Here is a 25,647-nt window from a genome sequence, read left to right as displayed (position 1 = left end):
GCTCCTATTGTTTCCGGGAAACGCATCCTTATTTTGTGCTGTACCTGGTTGTTATGATAATGTTGTGATTTCCTCCATTAAACCCGTCTCTGCCCTCATCACACTTGTAATGTGTGATTTATCCCCCGCACCTGCTCTCACCATCTGGGGTGTTTTCGCTGCTTGACTCAGCTATCTTCTTGGGTTAACAATAATGTGTGTGTGTGTGTGTGTGTGTGCTCGACTCAGCTATCTTCTTGGGTTAACAATAACGTGTGTGTGTGTGTGTGTGTGTGTGTATTCCAGGGCATTGCACTTGCTGGAAATAATCGGAATGGTGTCCGTGTCTGTTCAAGGGAATCACACACGTGTGTGGGAGGAAACCCAAAGCTGGCATGCCTGTGGGTCACAGGAAGCCATCCCAAGCCAGTGCCTGTGGTCACTGCTTCCCTAGGGTCATACACATCACAGGGGGGTGGCCGAGCTGAGCAGCAGGTGATGAGGCTGGCAGGGAACAGTTTTGAGAGGATTGTGCTCAGCGAACATATGGTCTTCCACCCTCGATCCATTCTACTGCCTGGACTTTACTGTCTGGCAGAAAATGAGGTTCAGGAATTCTGGTGCCACCCTTTGGTCTTCTGAGTGGCCACCGGCTGAACCTGCCCTGGGGGTAACCCAGGCTTTGTCATGGAGTCCGAGGTTGCCCATATCCCCCGGGGCCATTCCTTGGATCAAAGCCAACAGAAAGCTCCAGAAACATACCAGCTAGGATTTGTCTGGCAACGCCTCATGGGAAGCCAACCGTGAAAGAGCTGTGTGACCTGGGCTGTAAGCAGAGAGCATCCAGAGGCAAACGGACAACATTCAACAAAACGAAACCTTTCAGAATTCTTACTTGTGATGCTCAACCACATCACCCATACTCAACTTTTATTTTAGGACTAGGTTATTTTTTTCATGGGGTTTTATCATCCATGAAACTGAAGGTACAAAATTGAACACTGTACGTCTTTTCACGGACACCCTGCACATACAGCACAGATTCCAGCCCTCCTGGCCACGTCGGCTAACACCCCACCAAGGTCCTCTCTTGGCTTTTGCTTCTAATCCACGTGACCTTCAGTTTGCTTGTGTGCGGGTCCCCTGTAGTGTCTTCCTAACTACAGGGTGAAGCGTTGGCTTTACAGAGAGATCGCAAGCTCTTAGGGACAGGTTGGCTGTTCCCCCGAGATCTGTACTACCAGGCTCTGGGTGGTCAGGGTCTTCTGCAGACTGTGAGGTCCAGACAGGACCATCTCAAAGGAAACAGTCATCACGACATTAGAAAAACACACAAGATGCAGTGAATTCATGTTGACTTTTTCATCATGGACTCTTTTCTCATCCATGAACTATTTCTAAGAGCTTGAGATCTCCCCGTAAAGCTGGAGCTTTACCCTGGAGTTAGCCAGCCACCGCGGGGGACCTGCCCACAGCCGAACGGAAACCCACATCGATTAGGAGGTATCATATGCACACTCCAAGCACAGATGTTTTATACATCTGGGAAATAATAAGTCTTAGTAATAATAGCAGGTAGTATTTGTTGAGAACTTGATGCATGGAAGGCACCATGTGCCGTGCTCTAAATACATGACTTCACTTAATCTGGTTCATTAATTCAACCAATTCAAGCAGATGAAAGAAATCTTTGCAGGGGGAGCGTTGCATGTGATTTTCTGACCAGCCTCAATTGGGCCCTGCCTTAAAAGGAACAGGTATTCCCCGGCTCCTGAGCGGCTCGGTCGGTTAAGCATCCGACTCATAATTTCACCTCAGGTCATGATCTCATGGTTCATGGGTTCGAGCCCCACACTGGGCTTCATGCTTGCAGTGTTGACCATACTTGGGATTCTCTGTCACCCTCTCTCTTTGCCCCTACCCTGCTCTCTCTCTCAGAATAAGTAAACTTTAAACAAATTAAAGAAAAAAAGCAAGTATTCATACCTATTCCTGATTCCTAATTCTGACCTCACCTTTCAAATACACACATTGGTATTCAGTGGAAACTTATCTGAGCACTGCTTTAACCCTATATCCTGGGTCCCAACACATGTTTTGTTTCCATGCCTTGAAATATTTAAGTAGCAAATTCAATGCATTCCATGGTTAACTGAAGGGGGAGGAAACACTCCCGAGAACACTCCTCTAGTACCCACATCCATATTCTACCATTTTCCGTGTCTGAAGTTTACCTTGGAACACAGACATGTTTACAGTATACAAGGCAAACTCGAGAAGACATGCCTTGGTGGAATCTTCGAACACAGTAGCTGAAAGCACCTGGGTGGCTCAAACCACATGGGCTTGTCTTGTAGACAGTGTGCAGCCAGCGGGGGACAGACCGGTCTACGGTCTGAGTTTAAGTCGCCAGGACAGACACCCGCTTGTGCTCTGCTGGGCGTGTGGTCGCTGGGCAGTCCCGCAGAAGCTGCTTCACCTCTCGGAACCTCCCCGTCCCGCCTGTAAACTACAGATGATAAAAATACCTGCTAGAGCAGCCGCGGGGAGTAAAGGAATTCATGCACGCAAAATATTTCAGTAAGTTACCGGACAATCACCACGCCGTTTTACAGGCTAGCTGCTGCCCAATAAACGTTTCCCATTCTTGCACTGGTGGCTGTTGCCATTATGTGCATTGTGGAAACGTGACCATGTGTTTTATTAATCCTGTTGGAATTCATCGGGACTTGATTTCCTCGATTACTTACAGTGTCATCTTAGTGACGGGAATGATTTATACGCCGCTGTTAAAATTGGTTCATTTTAATTGGAGATGTAAATTCGAGGTAACAATCATATCCGTCCAAGCCCATGAACGTGAAATTAAGCTTTGGGCTTTGCAAACACGGGAACATGGCTACAGAGTTTATGAAGCCTGGAGGTTCATGATTTACAAACTAAATTAATTTGGAGAACTAGGGTTGATTTGAACACAATGCACCTCCAACTACACATTGCAGCGAAATGTTTGTTTGGAACACCAGACGCGCCTCGGTCCTGCCCCGGTGCCTTCCCTCCAAGCTTCTCCATCCCTGCTCTGCAGTCCTTATACCTCTAGGCTACAGATGCAAAAACCCCTTTCTGCAGAAAATGGACTACTTTGTCACATGTGCAGTTTTCCTGGAAACTCACAAAGAAACCAAACAGAAAGGGAAACACACACGATGTCTCTGTCTCCTTTATTCTCGCTGCTCTGTCGTTGGATTTTCCGATACTGTGATTTACGTTAAGCTTTCCAAACGTGCGTGCCTGCAGCATACATATAAAATCAAGAATAGGTAGATGGAGAAAAAAAAATGCTTTGTTGAAGATAAGGATTAATCTGTACGAACAAAGCATTTAAAGTGAATGCAGTTGAGGGGCGTCCAAGTGGCTCAGTCTGTGAAGCATCCAATTCTTGATTTCAGCTCAGGTCATGATCTCACAGTTCGTGAGTTGGAGGTCCACATGCACGGAGAGTGTGGAGCCTGCTTGGGATTCTCTCTCTCTCTCTCTCTCTCTCTCTGCCCCTCCCCTGCTTCCTCTCTCTCTCAAAATAAAGAAAAGTAAACTTTAAATAAATAAATAAATAACAATAAAAAATTAAACATACGAATGCAGTTGAGAGCAGAGCCCAGGACTGACCACAGCAAGTATGCAGTGTGCCCAACTGGTGGGCAAAGGGGTCAGACGGACTCATGGAGGAACAGACAGAAATAACTCCGTTAGGGCCACCTGCACAGGACAGGGGAAGAATGCTTGTACTCTCACGTGCCCAGTGGCCATAACTTGCCTGTGTCTCATCACGCTTGAGTCCTCATACTGGCTCTCTGTTAGCAATTCCATTCCTTTACTCCTTGAAAAGCACTGAGCGACGAAGCCTGATAAACGTGTCTGAGGGGCTCACGTCTAGCGGCAGGAGGGGTTCCACTTTCAGACGCCAGGAGGCTCCCCAAGTGCACAGATGTCTGACCCTGCCGTGCAGATGGCACAGAGGGCCAGGGAGATTTGCAGAGGGGCTCATCTCCAGTGCTTTAACAGTCATAGACCCGGGTGTCATCCTTCCTCCTAAAACAAGGGGAAGCCTTGCCACCTGTCCCATGCTGGCTTTCAGAGCAGAAAGAGAAACGGATACCAGATGCAGGTAACTGGCATTTCGGACAGTGAGCTTGGGAAGAGCCGGCCCCGACCGGCGACTGCTGTTTGTAGTGCCACCTAGACCCGTCCGGCAGCCATGAACTGCACTTGTCCTCATCAGGAAGTGCTTCGGGGGGAGGAACGTGGAGCTACGGCCAGCAGAGGGATCGCAAGCTTTCTTCCAGGTGAATAAAGACCCCACCCCAGGAAACAGCCATTCTGAGGACGGCCAGTGTGGCACATGCCATGAAGCACACAGGGAGGTCATGTCTGAGCCAGTTAGCTACAGGATTCCTTGGCTTTTGGTGAGACGGGGTGGAAGGAAATACACACCATGTTCCTCGCAGTTTGGGGTCTGTGTGCTCACGCAAACACGGATGCATGTGAGTGTATACTCTCCCCTCTGGATTCTGTCCACACGCACCAATGCTTGTGGCTGTCCTCAGTCTGTTTACAGCGTTCTGCTCAAGGATTCCCCTTCTCTTCTCCCAATCCAACAGACTGCAACCCTCCGTGGCCAGTGCCGTAAGAGCAAGTCTCCAGAAGAGCTGTGTTTTGTACAGAAGCATCCCCCTGCTGGGACGCCCTCCCAGAAAGCCCCCTGCGGATAACACGACAAAGCATTTCTAAGACGGAAGCATCTACCCTATTTGCAAATAGGGTAATTCCCTCCATTTCAAAATAAGTCATAACGTCCCTTTACTTTCCTTCCTCCGCTTTGCTTCGCTGCAAGGGAGCATGAAATGAAACCAAAATGTCAAGTTGTACAAACAAAGCGAATGTTTTTTCTCAGAGTCGGTACTCAAAGCTTCAGAGATTGTCAGAGAAGCTCATTTTCTGCAGCTTTCCTTCTTCGTAAAGTACGGCATACTTACCTGCTCAAATTCAGATGCATAAATGCATTTATAAGATGGTTGTTACTGATCAAATTTGGCAGGAAACAAACAGCCATACGACAAAGGTACCTGACAGCCCAATTTTACCTTCCCATGATTAAAGTTAAAATAGGTAAAATGTTGTAATTTTGTCGTATTTCTTCTCTCTCAACTACTGTCTTATATCAGAATGAAAAAATATTATGACAACAGTGTTCTTTTGATAACCATTTTCTACTCACCAGAAATGTGAACAGGGGCAGAAGTTACATTTTGCCACGACTGACTCAAAAGAGAATCTGTAGGTGAATGTCACTGTTTGTTTTACAACCTCATGACATCATGTGTTCAGTTCAGCAAGCACTCCAAGAATGACAGAGGTCTGTTAACTCCAGAAATGACAGAGGTCTGTTCCCATTTAAATTCTTTGATTCAGGGGTGCCTGGGTGGCTCAGTCGGTTGAGTGTCCGACTTCGGCTCAGGTCATGATCATGGTCCGTGAGTTCAAGCCCCGCGTCGGGCTCTGTGATGACAGCTCAGAGCCTGGAGCCTGTTTCAGATTCTGTGTCTCCCTCTCTCTCTGACCCTCCCCCGTTCATGCTCTGTCTCTCTCTGTCTCAAAAATAAATAAACGTTAAAAAAAAAATTAAAAAATAAATAAATAAATTATTTGCTTCATTGCTATCTTGGAATACCGAGTGGACAAGATCTATTTTGGACTGAGAAGGAATCGTTTTAATAAAACATGCTACTTCATAATCTATCTTCACTTTTTTTTCTGTACTGATTGGGAGCAAATAAAGTGATATAAAGAGTTCTGCCAGAAAGAAGCTTTCCTTCACAAAGGTTTATATGCCTAAGTTAGCAGAAGAGCACTCAGCCATCACCGTCTCCAATCTGGAGCTCCGGCTGCCATATTGAGAGATGCGTCTCCAGTGGGTGAACCCAGTGAGTACCTCAGAACACATGAGGTCACCAAACAGCCGACTCTGAGCCATCCTGAACTCCCTCTCCACAAGACTTGTTGGAGACACAGTTCTCACACTCTAGGAAGACGGACATGGCCCCGTGATCTCAGACAACAGAGACTATAGAAAGATTCTATTCATTCCATTTTCTCATGGGGAGATATCAAACCCACATAACACACGCAACTGTGCCCTGGGACATCTATTGCCACATGCTTCCCATCTCTACACAATGAGAGAAGGGAGTCAGTGCAAGGTGTGTGTGTGCTGACATGATAATAAGAACAGCACACATTTGTATCCCACGCATGCTCCAACACCTCCTGGCAAGATAGGCAATGGTATAACCCCATTTTACAGATGAGGAAATACACACCCAGTGAGACTGGTAACCTTCCCAGGCTTGGCAGCCAGCAGGTGCTGGGGAGGGGGTGCAGCTGCCATGTCAGGAATCTGGCCCCAGAGCCTACCCCTTCCCCAGCACCTGTGCTGCCCCCAACATGCAGAAGCCACATGTCATGGGGCCATCTCTCCCAGTCAGCACTGCCTGGGACATAAAGGCAGGCTCTTGGGTCTGAATCCTGCCTCTACCCCTTCCCTTCCATGTGCCTTGGTTTCCATATGGGCAAAATGGAGTAATGCAGTCCCGTGCGGGGAGTACTGAATGAGGATTACTGTGGATGCAGGATGCCCGGAACTATGGATGCAAGATGCCCAGAACTAGGGATACAGGATGCCCAGAACTATGGATGTAGGATACCCGGAGAGAGAAAGTAGCCCAAGGTACAGATGTGCAGGCTTATTATCAGAGCTTCAATGTCATTACAGCAGGAGGTGGTGGTAATGGTGTGGCGACGGGACATTCTCAAGGGGCAGAGGAAAGCAGGAGAGCCAGGGCGGGAATCCAACATTGGACACCACGTCCCTAATTTACATGGCCGAGAACAGCTTAAGTCCCTAACAGCCTTTCAAGGGCAGTCTTACTAGGTGGAACACGGGGCCAGGGTCACAAATTGCTTGCTTTTGGTTGAATCATACATTCAATAATGTGGTAGAAATGTTTTCGAATGATCTCTAATTTTTTTCCTGTTCTAAGTGTAAAAATCAATAATAGCTTTAACACTGATTGTTGAATATGCTGGAAACAGTGTGGACACACACTAGTCTCTGCCCCCCACCCCTTTTCCTGATTGTCTGAAAGTGAAACTAATCTAGGGTGGCTCAGTCAGTTAAGTGCCTGACTTTGGCTCAGGGCATGACCTCACAGTTTGTGAGTTTGAGCCCCATGTTGGGCTCTGTGCTGAGCTCAGAGCCTGGAACCTGCTCCAGATTTCGTACCTCCCTCTCTTTCTGCCTTGTCTCCGCTTGCACTCTGTGTGTCTCTCAAAAAATGAATGAAATGTTAAAAAAAAAAATTTAAAAAAGGAAGTGAAACTAATCTAGGGTAAATGTAATTCGAGACCATCCAGGCAAAGCAGAGTGGGATCCCAGGAGCATACCTGGACCTTCAGGATGAGCACAGGTAAGGGCAGGATGCTGTGTGGGATCAGCCCCCTGCTCCTGATTCACTGCCCGGGAAGATACCGGGGAGCAGAGCAGGAATCTCCTTTTGGGGGCATTTGCGGACAGCCCCTCCCTGTGTGATCTGAAGGCTTTGTGTCCCTGGGCAGGAGGAACAAACAGGTAGTAAAGGGCCCGTCACCACCATCCCTGCATCCCACCATCCCTGATATGCCTTCGCACCAAGTCCAGTGCCGACAACACAGGTGTGAGCCCATCACCACTGCCCACTCACAGAGTAGACCTTGCCTGGTGAATCAGCTCGTGCGGTCACTGAGGGAAGTGACCACCAGACTACACCCACCTGGCTTGCAGTGGCCGCAGGGGCCTCATGAGTTCTCTACACACACCTTGCACAAAGGGCCTCACCTGCTGCCTACCCTGGGCACCACAACCCATCCTCCTGAAGTCCTGAGAGGTCAGTCCCACACTAGCCAAGAGCATGGACCACCAAAGACCGACAGCCATAATAATGAGCAAATGACAGCACATGGTCACACACACGTGTTCTTTTCCATATGAGTACCTTACTGTAAAACGTGAGACTATAAACATATTTGGAGGGAACACAAGAGACAAACGCATATAATTTGGGAGGCAGGGAAAACCTTTTTAAAGCTCACTGTCAATCCCTAAAGTCACAAAGGAGAGGCTGACGAATCCAACCACAGAAATTCACCACATAAGAGTCTATAAATAAAATGAAAAGACAAACAAAAAATGGCAGAAAAATATTTGTAATCTACATCAAGTAGGTTATTAATGTCCTTCATATGTAAAGAGCCCAAACAAATCAATAAGAAGAAGATGGACAATCCAATAGAAAAGTGCTCAAGGGATAGAAAATGGAATTCTTAGGACAAAAAACACAATCGTGGACAAAAATGCATTGACAGTGAAAAATATCCCAGTACCTACTTCTGTAAGAAAGGAAAACTACAAAAACCATGTGTAGAGTTTGTGTCAAATCCTCTTAATAAGAATGGTGTCTTCGTATTATACCACACTGGCGACATATAAACAATGAAACTTATACCGTAAACCATCAACCGGGCTGGCCATCAGGGGCGGGGTCTCTAAAGGCACTTCCTTTCTGCTGTGTGTGTCTGTATTCTTTGGTTTTGTAGACTCTAGATTACTCTGGCCATTAGAAGAATTACAAAAAATTAGGAAAACATTCAAATTAAAAAAAGAATATGGCAAAGGCATCTTGCAAAAATGGAGACATTGATGGACAGGCACCTCCAAGCTCTGCTCTTGATCTATATGGACCAAGGACTCAGCTGCTGGCTCGTACTGATGCAGGATACACGGTGCAGTGACAGAAAACGCCCCAACATGCAAAGAAAATGCCCTGATGTAGAAGCACAGAAAGAAGAAAGACTCGAGGTTGCTCAGTGGCATCTCACACCTACTGTGCCCTCCAAACCATCGCTCACAAAGCGGTCCTCTGACACACATCCCAGAAAGTGACAATAATGGAAAATCTTGGCATAGGAGATTTTATTTTCACTTACCATAAAGTCATTTTTTTCTTCAAGCCTGGAAGGTGTATGAACCTCAATAAAATTATATTCCAAGAGCAACATCACATATACGATTTTGAGGAAGCCCTGTATTTTCAAAGTATACATTAAGTGCTTCCAAATGGCCGAATTTCTCTTGCACATGTTCTAAAGCTGAGTATATACCTTTGTAAATTGAACACGTGATTTTTTTCATACCATCTCCTGGTTAAATCGGTTTGATGACTGTGGAAGGAAAATTATACATGGGTAGGTCTGTTTTAGACATCCCTTTACAATTTATGGGTTATCCTCATTTCCTAGATGTCTTCCTGAAGTTTCAAAAACCTTATTACCTATCTCACACTCGGGTAAACAGTGGGTTTGTAAGGAAAACTACCTTATTCCTCTCCTGGCTAGATCCACTGGAATAAAAATTTGTTCATTAAGCACAAGTGTTGTGATACTAGGCCCCGTGGAAAGTCCCTGGGAGGATACTGTCTGTCTGAACGCTCTATTTCATGATCATCTCTGTAACAAGGGCTCACAGTGACAAGACTGGCAGTCATATTTTATCTGATTCAGAGCTAACGTGCCATTCCAAGCACATACCCAACATGGGATAGTCTGGGATAAACTAGTAGACTTTTTTGTTTGTTTTAACATCAGTATCCCCTTTGGGGAATTAGCATCCATAGTGAAGTTATTGAATTAAGCAGATTTTACAAACTCATGCATTTTTTAACACGTGCTATTTAGGATGAAATTGAAAGCAAATGTAGTGCAAAAGGACCTCATGTAAACACACACACACACACACACACACACACACACACACACGCACAGAGGCAACTTAAAGTCTTCTGAAAACTCCAAGAGGGAATTTTCAATGAAGAGAAGCACCAGTGTGAAAATAAAATCTAATTTGTTGCTTGAGTTGAGTTTTAATAATTGTGTCATGGATGCCCTGGGATTCAGAAATAGAAAGTGCTGGCTGAATATTTAAAATACACTTTGTAAGTAAACGGAGTGTACAGTTAAGCAGAGGCAACGTGGAAAACCCCTTGCAGCCTTAGCTCTTCGTCAGGTCGCCCCTGGAGTAGGGGCTTAAGAAAAGGCACTGACCCCACCAGAAAAATGACGATAGATTTTGTTTAATTAAAAAAAGCGCCAAGAGAAATGTCTGCCCTCCTTAGGATTCAATATAATGCGGTATATGTAATTTTAACAGGTTTCCTCTTTCACTCATCATATTGGCAGAGAGTTTGAGGGATGTTATTGTCATTATTATTATAGTATTATTTTAGAAATCATAACACTTAATGCTACCAAGGGTAGAGTGAGCGGACACAACACATTGGCACAACTAAGTCCCTCCTCTGGTATTTATCTTTTAACCAATTTCTTTGTACAAAGTCTTTTTACACCTCAGAGGTTTTCTCTTTATGTAGATGTTGCATATGCTTTTCCACTAGTTTGTCACTGGTATTTTTAGTTTGTTATCTTTTTTGACATCAGGAAATTTTAGATTTTACGTAGCTAAATCTAGCAATCGTTTCCTTTAGCATTTATTTCTTTGCTTTTAAGCTTAGAAAGAACCTGCTCAACACTACATCAGAGAAATAGAGCCCAATATATGTGCTTGCATTCTTTCGTGGGTCATTTTCCCAAATTCAACCGCAAGGGGTATTCACTTTCATGCACGGGACACAGCAGCACAGCACACAGGCAGATTAACCTTCTCGGTGTCATACACCATCTCTGTAACCTCAGGTAAGTTACTTTTCTTTCCTAAGCTACAGCTCCCTGAAAAACTGTCTTATTTACCTGGACCATCATCCCCTTTTCCCTCTTTGCTTCGTCTTTGTTATTTTCGTCGTCGTCGTCTTCTTCTTGATGACCATTTTTCTTCACTAACACCATCATCACCATCACCCTCATTTTTTTCATTACTCTTCATCACCATTATCACCATCAACATCACCAACACCATCATCACCACCATCACCACCACCGTCATCACCATCACTTCCAGCATCGTTATCTCTTTTAAGTGCGTGCAAAACACCACAGTGCCAGGGACCAGTAATTATAATGTCTCCCAAAGTTTAATCATCGCATTGCAATTAACGCATCATGTATTTTTAGCTGTCTGCCTTGAAAGGCCACATCTACATTTACATGAGAGTCTCTTTCTGGGCTTCCTGTTCTCCTCCATCACTCTGTCTCTCCTGGAGCCAGTGCCACCTAGCTTCATTTATTTACTTTTATTGAAACTCTACAGTGCTTAGTTTTAAATACAATGCAAATTAAAAATACGTTTAAGAATTCACACCACATCCAACCTTGGCTGCGCAAGGCTGAAGGGTGCACTTGCTCTGTTAGAGAAGCTTAGGAATTTTATACCTAAATGCTTCCACATTCTGCTTCCCACTGCCTCCGAGTAGGAACTGTCCCCAGCACAGTTCACTGTGATGTGCACCGTAGCTACAAGGTGACAATGAGTCTTGTGCTATGAGCATTTTCCTTTTAATACTGCCTTCGTGGCAAGGAGCTGACAGATGGGGCTCTGCCGTACAGAGATGGAAGCCAGGTTGCTTTACTGTGTATAGACCACCTCCCTTACTCCATGAAACCTGCTGGAAACCTGGAACTTGGGGCTGGTGACCAACCCCTTAAATAACTTTCGAGTCTCCACTGACTGTTTGTTTGAGAAAACTGGAAGTGCAGCTAATGCATGTGTGGTCCATAATGGCTCTGCACTGCTCCCTGTAAGATACACCATTATTCATCCAGTGTTCCCGCCTCGCCATAAACCTCCATCCTGAAAGTGTGTGAAGCTAACCAACCATCCCAATCAGGGGACAGCTGAACTTGGTGTCTTTGGTGCTTGTGCAGTCACAAGGAAAGAGCCAGCTAAAGGCCGTGGCTTTCCAGTGCCTTGACGTACTCAACACAAGGAGACTGACTTCCAGTCCTTTATCCCTTCACCTAAAAGCAAGCCACACCTCTATGCATGCCCAGAATGGTTACAATGGTTCTACCTCTTCCATGTAAACACTTTACCTCCTCGAAGGCCTCCAACACCTTCCCTACTATGTTGTTTGGACCTACAATGCATGGACTTCCAAGCCACCAGCCCCTCTCCCCCACACTCCTCATTCCCATGCTGCGGTCTGACACTTGGGTCATTCTCTTGCTATTGCACCAATATCCAATGCTGAAATGTCTTTTGTGATACTCCCGGGCAAAATTTAATCATCAGTCAATTCAATGATCTTTCCTCCTGCTTCTACATTGGCTTGAAAATCACCCAGTTCCACACTCTGAGCCAACACTTGATTCCTGGTCTCCCTGTGAGCAGAGCTCAGACACAGTCCAATAAGCTAACCCTCTGCCTACATCCCTTGTGCTTCCTGAAGGAATATCCAACCCCACTGACTTCAGACTCCTCAAATATCACTCGCTCAGCAATCTCTTACAACACTAAAGTTTATTATAGTGGCTAAATGCACTTGTGAATCTTCACCTGGTTAGAAGTTGATTGTCCTTTGAAGTTTTCTTTACCCCTGAATTCTGATACCCCCATTTCTCCTACCCTCTGTTCTCAGTCTCAGAGGTCCTTTGTTTTTCTTTTGGGAATTCTTCCTATTTTGCCCTTCCTTTCAATGTTCTACCTGGCCTTCCGTTTTCAGAATGCATCAGAAGGGAGCACATTATTTTCACGCTTTAGAGGAGGCTCCATTTATCAAGAAAAGGAGCGTTTAAAAAATCCAAGACAGAAAACTGATGTGTTGAATCCCAAAGGAAATACACAGCATTATGGCCCAGATTGCATTCCTTAGAGAACAAAAGAATGACGAAGAGAATATTGCCACTGCTTTCTTAGACTCTGTGATGCTAGTTTTTGAGAAGTAGAAACGTGGAAATTCATTTCTGAAGTTTTACCTTGGCTTTCAATGCAGGAAAACCTTGAGTCACAAGTTACTCAACTGTTTTCAACACACTTGCAAAGCAATCTTATCCACTCCCATGGTGGGACCATTATCCACATATGGAAGAGAAAACTAAGTAGGACTTGCAATTTCAGCACCTTGGATAGGGCCTTGCTGTATCAGGCACCTCCTCCCCGACCCCCTGCCCCACAAGTGATTTCACCTTGAGGTAGGACTTCTTGAACCCTTGCCATGCTCCTGGTCTGCAGCCTTCTAGAAGCATATGTCTTCCACATGAACCCAACCAGAGCACCTTCTCCCAGGCAAACGTACATACTAACCGAGAAGTTATTCACTGCACACAGCATTTCTAACACAACAGTCTCAGAAAGAGTCCATTTTGAAATGGATACTCTATTAGACTCATGCCCAATAAGCCAAACCCTTGTTAGAATCATGTTGTATGTGTGAGGGGCTTTGAGCAACATCCAAGGCTCCTCATTTGCAGAGTCTTTTCTTGTGTTACTTGAGGTTCTTGTCACTCTCTTGATCTCTTGAGACCTTCCAATTCATTCGCCATTTCTCAAGATGGATTCCATGTGTGGTCATCAGTGTTGCAAGGCATGTGTTTAACTATATGTCAGGCATGGAAAAGAGGAATTCACCCTGTACCCTACGCTCAGCTGGTCTTGTATGAACCTGTGCATTATGTTCCCATTAGTTTGGTTGTGTGTTCTGTCCCTGCACCCACAGAAGGTGGTGTTGCTCAGTCCCACAGATGGAAAGGGACGGAGAAACTGAGGACCGCCGTATCACACACAGCCACTAGGGGTGCCACACCACAGATGCTGAGCGATCCAGAACACTTCTCAATGCCACCACGACAGGGGGTGCTTCTTCTACTAAAGAAAAAGCTTCACAGTTTTTGTTTGAAAGAAAAAAATCCCACATAAGCCACTGGATTCCAACCCTTGAAAGTAGCATTTTTTTGTTTGTTTTTCTTTTTAATTGAAAGGTTTGATCTGACACCAGACATTTATGTTAGTGTTCACCTCATTGTTCTTGACTTGCATTTCTCTTTGTAGGATAGAGAATTTGCTAGTTGACTCCTGGGCAAGTGCTGATTTATGATTCCTTCCTGGGGCTCTATTAATAGCACAGGGCTCTAAATAAATGCTGACTGCATGCAAATTCCACCTGACAGACTGAAGGTGTTGCCTGGGATGGTACAAGTCACAGATAAGAAACCACTGGTGGGAACCACCTCCATGCTTCCACCTGCTTTCTCTGCCCCCTTCCCATTCATAGATCTCCAGTAAATACCACTTCATGTCCAGGGGAAGAAAAACAGCTACAATGGCATGCCCCCAAAATACTCAGTGCATGTTTGAAAACACCGTGATTTTGTCCATTTGTTCCTCCTCAAGGCTCTGCTGTTTCAGAATTATTTGGGACTGATGGGGCACCTGGGTGGCTCGGCTGAGTATCTCACTTTGGATCAGATAATGATCTCATGGTTCATGAGTTCGAGCCCCACATTGGGCTCTGCACTGGAATCTGCTTGGGATTCGCTCTCTCTCTCTCTCTCTCTGCCTCTTCCCCATGTGCTCACTCTCTCTTAAAATAAATAAATAAAAACCTAAAAACATTACTTGGGGGGTACCTAGGTGGCTCAGTCAGTTAAGCATTTGACTTCAGCTCAGGTCATGATCTCATGGTTCGTAGGTTTGAGCCTACATCGGGCTCTGTGCTGACTGACAGATGAGAGCTTGGAGCCTGCTTCACATTCTGTGTCTCTCTTTCTCTGTCTTGCTCTCTCTCTCTCTCTCTCAAAAATATACATTAAAAAGTTGAAATAAAAAAAGAATTACTTGGAATTGAAAATCTCACTTTGCAATCATGCTCCGACTGTCCACGGGATTTGGCTGTCAGTGTTTCCTGCTGAAGGGATATGGCGGGCTGTGTCCATTGGCCCCGTCTTCCCACCCTTCCTATCCCCAAACTATCAAGGGGTTTATCTGCATCTTCCTTCGCTGGGACAGTCATTCATAACTTTGTGCTTTGTGTTATTATGACATCTCCTGGAAGAATCTTAAGTCCCTCAGTGGCTCCTAAATTCCCTTATGTCAAGGGACTTATCATTATCACACTCCCTCGCTCAAAAAGAAAAAAGAACAGGCACCCAGTCCAGCATTCAATAAACATGCACGATGAAGGCATGAGCTATTTCCCTGTGATTTACTGTGGACTGCTCCGTGCTACGAAGCAGCCTTTCTCATTACTGGGAAAGCAGGAGACGCCGGGCTGCAGACTTCACGCTCCTGCTGAACACCTGCGTTCGGGTTGCTGCTCATCCCATATTATTAATTCTGTAATTAATACACCTGAGGCATGGGGTGCTTGGGTGGCTCAGTCGGTGAAGCGTCCGACTTCAGCTCAGGTCATGATCTCACGGTTTGTGGGTTCGAGCCCCGCGTCAGGCTCTGTGTTGACAGCTCAGAGCCTGGAACCTGCTTCGGATTCTGTGTCTGCCTCTCTCTCTGCCCCTCCCCCACTTGTGATCTATCTCTCTCTAAAAAAAAAAAATACACCCGAGGCAGGTGTATTAGCCATTGGCACCCCTCACCGGCCTCACCTGCAGAACGCAGATGAAAACCATGCTCCCTGCCGCCCAGACGGGCCACAGCACCCAGGAGGGAATGCGCACGCCAGCCAGGGCTAGTTGGGGGGCACCTGCTGAGCTGCCAGTGACCGGCATTATTGAGGAACGCTGACCACCCTGCGGGTTACTTAGAGGTAATATGGTTCCAGGATGCCAGCACCCACATGGTGGCTCTGCAGGGCCCCTTCTGTGGCCCTCACACCAGGTCTGTGTGCTCACTGCCCTCGGTGATTAAGCAGTGCACGACAGTGCAATCACCCAGCTAAGAATAAAGCAATGGACACACGGATGTGGCGTGGAAGTGGCCTCGGAGCACAATTAAATAACAAAGGTGCTTTTGCCCTGAATATGCCTTTACGGGGACAGACGGGTCGCGGTGGAGAAAGCTATCCTCCATGGAATTATGCGGCCTCCACCAATTTTGAAAGAAATGCTCGGAATGACAAAGATGTGCCCTCTTCACTTACCCACTCCTATCTCAGGTGCCTTTTGTGCAGGACGCATCATTTTTAAGGAGACGTCCCCATTTTATTACACAATTATTGAGAATGTTGCAGTCCCTTGTTGTCGTAGGGAAAGGCTCTTCTTGGAAAGTGGGAACGCTCATCGAAACACTCAGAGGTACCGGATTTGTAAGACAGCAAACGCATCCCGAGAAACTAATGTCATGGCTCACGGGGAGGATTTCATGTTTCGGCAAAAAAAACAAGATCGTCTGCAAATGTGACATCAGGTCCGAATGCAGATCTCAAAGACTGAAAAATACTCTCCGTTTCATTCAAGACGGAACCGGGTTCTAGACGGAACCATTCTACATGCAACACTCAACGTCAGACTTTGTGACGGGTCAGGGTACACATATGTGGGATTATAATTAAATAAAAGTACGTTTCACGATACCAGCACAAGCCTGCTGGCTTAGCCAGCAAATGTCTTAGAGTCCTACAAGCAACCTGTTATTTGAAACCTAATGCTCATCAACGAGATAAAACATTCTACCAATTCGCACTACCAAGAAGTGGAAAATATAAACGGATTTACATGCAACATTTAAAGAAGCAAACGAGAAAAGAGGCAGGCTTGTCCTGGCATATGGAAAAGGCCCACTGCAATGGATTTGTCTCACACGTCTTGTGACGGGGAATGTTTTGGTTTCGGGTATCCCGGTAATTATCATATGTCCTCCTTTCTGTTAGTTTGCAGAGTCACAGAGCTGCAGAGAAGACACACAGTGAGGACCTGCCTCGTCTGAATTCTTCATGGTAAGATGATAGCCATGAAACCTAGAGATTCAAGATGTGTCCCAAGTTCACAGAGACAGTATAAACACAGAGCTGGAAGCTAGAATAAGGGTCCAGTCCTCTGGTTTCTTAAGACAGTGCACCAAGATTTAACAAAACAAAACTGTTCTTGTAATCACCACAGTAGGCAACCATCATCACCTTCAATTCGCTGCTTAAAACAAATCAACCAAAAAAAAACAAAAAAACTGCTCTGTGGCCATGTTACAGTATTTCCAAAAGATCTAGTTGAAAAAGTTAAAAACTACCAATTCAGTGCAAAAAAAGAAAAGGAGGAAGAATGAGAGAGGGCGAAAAAAGGAAAAGAAAACAAACACATGAAAATCCTAAGCGACCTGCTGACTGGTGACATTTGGACAATTTTGTCCGATTTTGTCTGTAAGGATTGCGCAATGTCAACACAAAAGACAATGTCATCAGAAAAGACAGGATCTGAGTGACGCATTCAGGGCCCACTGGTTTTCCATTCCTTTGCTTCCCCTAGACACTAGAGAACAGACCCGAGATTGCTCAGCTGTACCAGAGAAAATGAAAGAAAGCAGGCTCATGACCATCTCCTGTAGACGTGGACAATATATTGTTTCAAGTAAGTCTTGCCAGCACCTCTAGAAAAAATGGTAGGTTTCTCAGGAATCGAGTAACTTAAGAAGAAGGAGAAGGGACAGAAACAACAAGGCAATGTTTGCATCCTCAGAGAGGCGGCGAGAGGAATATGGGCCCTAAAAAGGAAACCAGCGGACTATGCAGCCAAGAGGACAGGATCCCCAGGAGACCCTGTAGCTGCCACCCCAAGCCGCCAGCCAAGGCTGTAGGCGGCCGCGGTCCACTCCATCCCCAAATCCAGCACTCATCTAACAGCACTGCAGACGAGGTGTTGCTCACATTTGACTGTTCACAAGAATAGTCAAGAGAAAGGTTAAAACTTTGGTTCTTTTTCTCCATTAACCTCTACTCGCCAGCCCACACACCCAGTTCTTCCCTGGCGATGAGCCACATTCATGCACTTGGGGCCAAAGACACTTGTTACATCTCAGAATCAGTGTTTCATTACCTTCGTTTGATTAAAAAAATAAATAAAGAAAGAAAAAAAAAAACATTTGCTGTATAAAGGTATCAGGGTGGAAACTCACAGCAAAGAAGGCAGACAGACACCTACCAACGCTCCAGTCCATTTCCTCCACGGCATCCCCGTAAGCTCCGTGTTTGCTTTTTCCGGCAAACTCCTTGGAAGAGAACAGGGCCGTGTGCACGTGAAGGTACGACAGGACCAGCAGGAATGGCTTCTTGGCATTCCTGCGAGAGGAGAAGGTTCAGAGCAACGTAAGAACATCTGCCACATGGTCGTAAGGATCAAACTAGTACTCCATGGCGCCATGTGAAAAGTCGGAAAGCACCACAGGATGATGTCTAATATTTTACACTTTTAAACATTTGTTTAAAGTGTATTTATTAATTTTCGAGATAGAGAGCAGAGAAGGGGCAGAGAGAGAGGGAGAGAGAGAGAGAACCCCAAGCAGGCTCTGCATCACCAGCTCGGAGCCCAATGCAGCGCTTGATCCCACCCACCATGACATCATGACCTGAGCTGAGGTCAGACGCCTAACTGACTGAGCCACCCCGGCGCCCCTAATATTGTACGTTTTACTCAAAGAAGCAGAAGTCTCCACGGCGTGCCTGTGAAGAGACTGATGCTTACCCTGTGCAGATCAGCGGAAGGAAGTGCTGTGTCCTTGAGGCATACCCTGAGGACACAACTCTGGAAGGAATGTCGTGGGGTATGGCCTGCTTTGCTCTTGAATTCTATTCTTCCCTCTCTATACAGTTGATTAATACCAATTCAAGGGCCTTAAAAAGCACATTCTCTTTGGAACATGGACACACAGACAAGCCAGTGCCTAGTAAAGACCATCTCTTGATTTCCCAAGTTCTTACAAAGACACCTGTCTACCTGTCTAATGCCAATTCAACTCTGGATTCCGCCATATTGCTCACCTTCCACTATAGAACAGGTCTCCTGGAATGAACACTCCATTGTCAACACTAAAGTTTTGGAAATTATATGGAACATTCTAGGAACTGGGCCAAACTGATCAAGAGTCTCAAGTTACTATGAAAGCAATTCTTTTCTTTTTTTTTTTTTGTGTGTGTGTGTGTGTGTGTGTTTATTTTTGAGAAAGAGAGACACACAGAGGGAGGGAGGGAGAGAGAGAATGAACAGGGGAGGAGCAGAGAGAGAGGGAGATGCAGAATCCAAAGCAGGCTCCAGGCTCTGAGCTGTCAGCACAGAGCCCGACGTGGGGCTCGAACCCATGAACCCTGAGCCATGGACGGTGACTTCTGTTCCTGGGACATAGGAGGACCCTCCATGGAAGGAGAGAAGGCCATCTGTGCGTGTATGATAAGAGTGCACAGAGTTACACGAGTCTGTCTTCTATCATGTCTCTGCAAGGTGGTCTTTCACTGAGCGGACAGGACATCATGGACACCAGCCACGGTGCTGGGTGCCAAAGCACGGGGATCAGGTATTAGATGCACCAGCAACACTGGGAAATGTCAAGTGGACCGGGGCTTGTGACAGCCTATGGCACAAAGATTTACCGTGCGGGACTACAGGACACTGGACGGTGCACGGGACGTGAGCTAGGCACACGCAAATCCATGGCTTCTGTGCACACACCCTGCAGTGTGACTCACAGCCTCCTCTCTGGGGTAGCAATTCTCGCTGAGCAACAGCCTCTGACAGAGAGGAGGTCAGAGTCATCGAGGACGCCTGGGTCTACGACCTGGAAGCCTCCGTGACACTCCATCAAGTTGCTGGGAGGGAGACTTGTCAATAACAGCTTAGGTCCTGTTTTATTAGCTTCCGCACTTCAGTACACAACGTTTCTGAAAATGTATTGCCACGGTCTTGCATGCCGTGTGAAAAGATAGAGAACTTTCCGCCACTACATGGTTTCGCTGTGTTTGTGAAAATACAGCAGGCAGCTCTGTGCCTTCCCAGTAGCCTGCAATCATTTCAATCTGAGAATGCAAAGACTGACGTCCTATAAATACAGGGTGAAAACATAGGCACGGAGACGGAGGAGGCATTTGGTTTTTTTTTTCTCAAGCTGTTGTTGTTTTCTTTGTGTTTGTTTTTGTTTTTTTCTGTCTGCCATGAAGGTCTGGAACAGCATATTCCTCATCCGAGGGCTTGACCGTTCTTATTCAACCAAAGTCCCAGCATGAGCCAGTGTCGGGCGTAACTGGGAAGCACACAGGAATGTGTGTTGGTTCCTTCTGAGAGCCCTCGGATGCTGTGATTACAGCAGGCACGAGGCAGCGAACGGCCTCACCAGTCACCCAGCCAGAGGTCAGTGCCGCCGCTGTGTACGAGACACACATGTACACACCCAGCGATTCCTCTGTTGCCTCCACACACACCCCCACATCGACCGGATGAACATTTGGCTGACATGGTACTCGGGACTGAAACTATAACGGTAGGCTTTCTCAGATCCTGCCGCCAGAAACCAATCTCAACTTGGCAGGGTCAATAACTTGCTCCTGGAGAGACGCAGGTTCCAAAGGTTCATGCAACGTGACGCTGCATGCAAATGCTTTCCACAAACACGTGTATGTCAGCACTCTCCCAGTGTATACTCACAGACAGGACACTAGATGATGGCAGGCACCTGTCCTGGGTATTTGCTACCCAGATGAGCTAAAAGCACAAGTGTGATTACACAGAGTGCCCAAATTATTCATTCAACAAATCGGAATAGTTTTTTAAAAGATTTTATTTTTAGGGGTGGCTGGGTGGCTCAGTTGGTGAAGCATCCCAGTTTGGCTCAGGTCATGATCTCACGGTTCATGGGTTTGAGCCCCGCATCAGGTTCTGTATCTCCCTCTCTCTCTGCCCCTCCCCTGCTCATTCTCTCTCGTTCTCTCTCTCTCAAAAATTAAACATTAAAAAAATTAAAGATTTTATTTTTAAATAATCTCTACATGCATTGTGGGGCTTGAACTCCCAACTCTGAGGTGAAGAGTCACATGCTCTACCAACCGAGCCAGCCAGGTAGCCCTAAATCATAATAATTTTAAAAATAAAAACTGACATGTATGGAAAGAAACCCAGAGAGATACCACTAACACACAGACTTTGCTGCATCTTGGGCTGGGGAAAGCGAGAACTTAGTGTGAAGGAGCAAAGACCAGCAACAATGTCAACATTCGACATTACCCATTTTTACACCGCTTCAATTTTTTACAGTAGCACGTGTCACTTTTGGAGCCACAGAAAAATAGAGATGGCTCTGGAAAACAAAAATAAAGATGAAAAAACTAGGAAAGACACCTTCTTCCCTCGAAAACGCAGGGAGACGAAATGGACACCCAGGTCTGAAAGCCAATCCATGTAACAGACCTAAAAAAAAGCTGCCTGGTTTCAGTCTTCACCCACATCCTTCCAGCCTGCCCACACTGGCCTCATCTGCTGACCTTCACGCTGGGCTCTCTGTGCAAGAATTCTGCACACGCAGACTTGTCTGTGGCTCTCACGTTACATTAGATGGGTCACCAACGGAGGCTACCAGACTCTGAACCCACTCATCACCAGCTGTGACTCTCCAAGCCCACTGTGACCGGAATGCATGTACCTGAGGTCACCCACACGCCCTACCCTACAACAGGTACAGGAAAGATTCTTTGCTGCTTCTGGTTGTAAATTCCCTGGCGTCCATGCATTCATTCTCCTAACCCAAAGAAAGATTTTATTTTTAGGGGTGAGGTAACTGCAAGACACTGAGCTTATGCAGAAACAAAATAAAAAAATTGTTTCCCTGCATTTTAGGTAACAGGAAATAAAAACATCTGTAATTGTTGTAATAGGAAATGAGACCCCGAGGAAGGAGATGGTTTCTCCAAAGTGCCTTTGGAAAATCGATTGCATTTCTTTTCAGTTACTAGGAGAGTACCTAAAACGGTGGCAGAGAGAGCCTCCTTGGATGGGCCCTCCAAGGGGAGAGAAAGAGAACAGGAGAGTATATTCACCCCATCACAGTAAATGTGCCTGCTAGGAATAACTGTTATGATCCTGAAGGACAATAGAAGACAGATCATCTATTGTGCAGGTTCTCCCCCAGCCTAGGGACGGGGAGAGAAGCCCATGAAGGACACAAAAAGAGGACCCCAGGAAGTGAGTAAAATGGGGTCTATTCTAAGGCACAGAGAGTACAGCAATTCATTCATTCAACAGTGGTTCTGAGTGCTAAAAAAAACAAGCTAACGTTAAAACACTGAGAAGTTTCCCATAAAAAAAAAAACTCCTCCTCAAATAGTTCCCTCTCACAAATAGGCATTTATCCTTTCTCTTTTTTAAGATAAATGTTTATTTGTTTTTGACAGACGGAGAGCAAGCAGGGAGGTGCAATGAGAGAAGGGGACAGAGGATCTGAAGCACGCTCCATGCTGTCAGCACGGAGCCCGATGTGGGGCTTGAACTCTCAGAACCGTGAGATCATGAGCTGAGCCAAAATCGAGAGTTGGATAGCCAGTCAACTGAACCACCCAGTACCTCCTTTCTGGAACAAGGGACAAGTCAGCAGCACCAGCCTGCATTTCTGAGGGACAGCAGGCCACCACTGGGAAGGAGCTGAACCAAAGCCAGTTCCCTTGGGCCTCCAGACCCGGACCACCCATTGCTAATTTCCTCACCAGCCTGGACCCCCAGGAATCCGTGCTTCAATGCCTGACGTCCCAAAGGCCGTGCTTGCTGATTCCAGTTTAGGTCATAATCCCAGGGCATAAAAGAGATGTGTGTGTTTGATGAAAGGAGGAAGGTCTGAGAGTGCTTTATCCACACGCCCCCTTCAGTTAGGAATGCTGTGGATCTAGACACACTAGAGCAAAAAGCAAGGAGCTGCCTGTAACTGTATTTGGCTTGTGGCTTGCTCAGCCTGGGATGGACACTCATACTAAGAGCCCAAACCCCCTGCATTCCTAAACCCACGTCCTGTTGGCTCATGCAAGGTAGAAACCAATCAAGGGGCATCTATCCTTACTGAGCAAGACCATTCTTTAATTACTTAACCTTTCTCCTGTTGAACACATATGTGTCCCTTTGTGTTGCCCTTAATCGTTAATCTGATGTACTTTTCTCCCCGTGAATTAAAATCGATATTACCCCCATTCCTTTCTGGCTTAAACTCTTATTTAAACTAATAAAGTCATCCCACAATCTCTTTCTTCAGAAGATGCTTTGTGCCAAATCGCAGCTATTCATCATGGCCACTTATACCACAGTCTGGCTGGAAATGTCAAAGGCTAGGTCGAAGGGACCCTGTAAATGCGTTTCAAGATTTTGAATGTGCCAAATATCAATGGCAGTGGAACAGGATAAAAGGTCAGGTCTTCCGATGATACATTTATCAGCTAGTTCCAGGTTTTACAGCATTATGATGACAACAATGTTTGCAGAAAGAAGTCTCTATTTCCTGTAAAACTACACACCATGGAAAATGGTAGAGGGAGCACTTCCCCGTGACCCTCCAGTAAGCACATACTCTCTGTGTGGCAAAGTTACCTCCTCTGCTTACTCATGCTTTTCCAACATTCTGATGTCATGGTCGCTTCCCTTTGCAAATCAGGATTTGTTGAAGTCACAAAAATGAGATCTTGCCACTCTGGGAAATCAGAGATTAAAAACAGAACTCTAGGGACCTCATCAAGACAAAAGTCTTCTGCATGTCGAAGGAAAACAATCAACAAAACTAAAAGGCAACTGATGGAATGGGAGAAGATGTTTGTAAATGATGTATCAGATGAAGGGTTAGTATCCTAAATCTGTAAAGAACTTATGAAACTCAACACCCGAAAAACAAATAATCCAGTGAAGAAATGGGCAAAACACATGAATAGACACTTTTCCAAAGAACACTTCCAGATGACTAACACACACATGAAAAGATGCTCAACATCCCTCATCATCAGGGAAATACAAATCAAAACCACAAGGAGATACCACCTCATACCTGTCAGAATGGCTAACATTAACAAGTCAGGCAACAATAGGTGTTGGCGAGGATGCAGAGAAACCCTTTTGCACTGTTGGTGTGAATGCAAACTGGTGCAGCTATTCTGGAAAACAGTATGGAGGTTCCTCAAAAAATTAAAAATAGAACTACCCTACGACCCAGTAATTGCACTACCAGGTATTTATCCAAGGGATACAGGTATGCTGTTTCGAAGGGGCACATGCACCCCAATATTTATAGCAGTGCTATTGACAATAGCAAAAGTGTGGAAAGAGCCCAAATGTCCATCGATGGATGAATGGATAAAGAAGATGTGGTATATATATACAATGGAGTATTACTCGGCAATCAAAAAGAATGAAATCTTGCCATTTGCAACTACGTGGATGGAACTGCGGGGTATTATGCTAAGCGAAATTAGTCAGAGAAAGACATCATATGACTTCACTCATATGAGGAATTTAAGATATAAAACCGATGAACATAAGGGAAGGGAAGCAAAAATAATGTAAAAACAGGGAGGGGTACAAAACATAAGAGACTCTTAAATACAGAGAGCAAACAGAAGGTTGCTAGAGGGATTGTGGGTGGGGGGATGGGCTAAATGGGCAAGGGGCACATTAAGGGGGGCACTTGTTACGATGAGCACTGGGTGTTATATGTAGGGGATGAATCACTGGATTCTACTCCTGAAATCATTATTGTACTATCTGCCAACTAACTTGGATGTAAATTTAAAAATAAATAAATAAATAAATAAATAAATAATGGAACTCTAGATCTTTGCCAAAGTTTACATTTGCTTTCTAGTAGACTCAACGCTAAAAATACAAGAGATATCCCTTCTTAAGCTCAACTGAAAATTATTAGCATTTATTTCACTTCCAATGACAGCCTCTTAGCACACACACACACCTACACTAAATATGTTCAATACATATTGAGTACATGTTGAATACATTCAATATGCACTGAACACGGGAGCCTGGAGAACAGAATTCTCAGGGTCAATTTCATATGAATTTTTGAATCCAATCGCTGGATACCATAAACTATACAAATTATGTGGGTGCGTGTAAAGTCACCGTGCTTCTTAGAAATGCCCTCTTCAGCCTGAACATGTGAATATTCGCAGAGAAAAACAAAGAGAAGTTTCTTTCAATTGTAATGTTTTCCCTAGCAATGAAGCGGTGTTTTCCATGAATTTAGGGAGAAAAGAGGCCAACATATCTGGCCCCTGACACCACACAATGACCCAGGTTCCCCTCGCTCTGTCGAGGACGATACGAAATGTGGATCTCATTCTACCCAGTGGCATTAACCTTTTTAAATGTAGCCTTGACTTAAATGAATGAAACACTACTTTGTGAATAAAATTAACTCACTAAATTCACCTGTTATTATGCAGCCTCTGTTTTCTTTTCAGAATATGCAAACACTTCTCCATCACCATGGTAATGACTGTGCGGACCTCAGAGCTCCTGGAAGAACTACCCGGCTGCATCTCCTTTGAGGGGTGACACCTGGACTCTTCCGTTTGTAGACGGTCTGCTGAGACATCTGTAAGATTCCCTGGTCTCCTTCCACCTCCCCTGTACTCAAATCTAATCAGCAAGTTGGCAGAGTCCCTGGCAGAGCAGAGCAGAGGCATCTAAATGGCCCACTCCGAAAGAGAGAGGAGGCTTCACGGG

At 45.5% G+C, this 25,647-nt stretch overlaps 1 protein-coding gene across 1 annotated transcript in view; it reads right to left on the bottom strand.

Annotated features, from left to right (window-relative positions):
- Window positions 1–25,647, bottom strand: part of STS (steroid sulfatase) — a 153,454-nt gene that overhangs the window by 44,982 nt on the left and 82,825 nt on the right. The window contains exon 7 of the mRNA XM_042973771.1: window positions 18,100–18,236. Coding sequence (XP_042829705.1) covers window positions 18,100–18,236 — 137 coding nt within the window. The remainder of the gene's footprint in view (window positions 1–18,099; window positions 18,237–25,647) is intronic.

The sequence above is a fragment of the Panthera tigris genome, chromosome X (assembly GCF_018350195.1).
Source record: "Panthera tigris isolate Pti1 chromosome X, P.tigris_Pti1_mat1.1, whole genome shotgun sequence".
Taxonomy (NCBI): Eukaryota; Metazoa; Chordata; class Mammalia; order Carnivora; family Felidae; genus Panthera; species Panthera tigris.
Note: the sequence above shows the minus strand (reverse complement) of the source record. Positions and strands in the feature narration are given on the sequence as shown.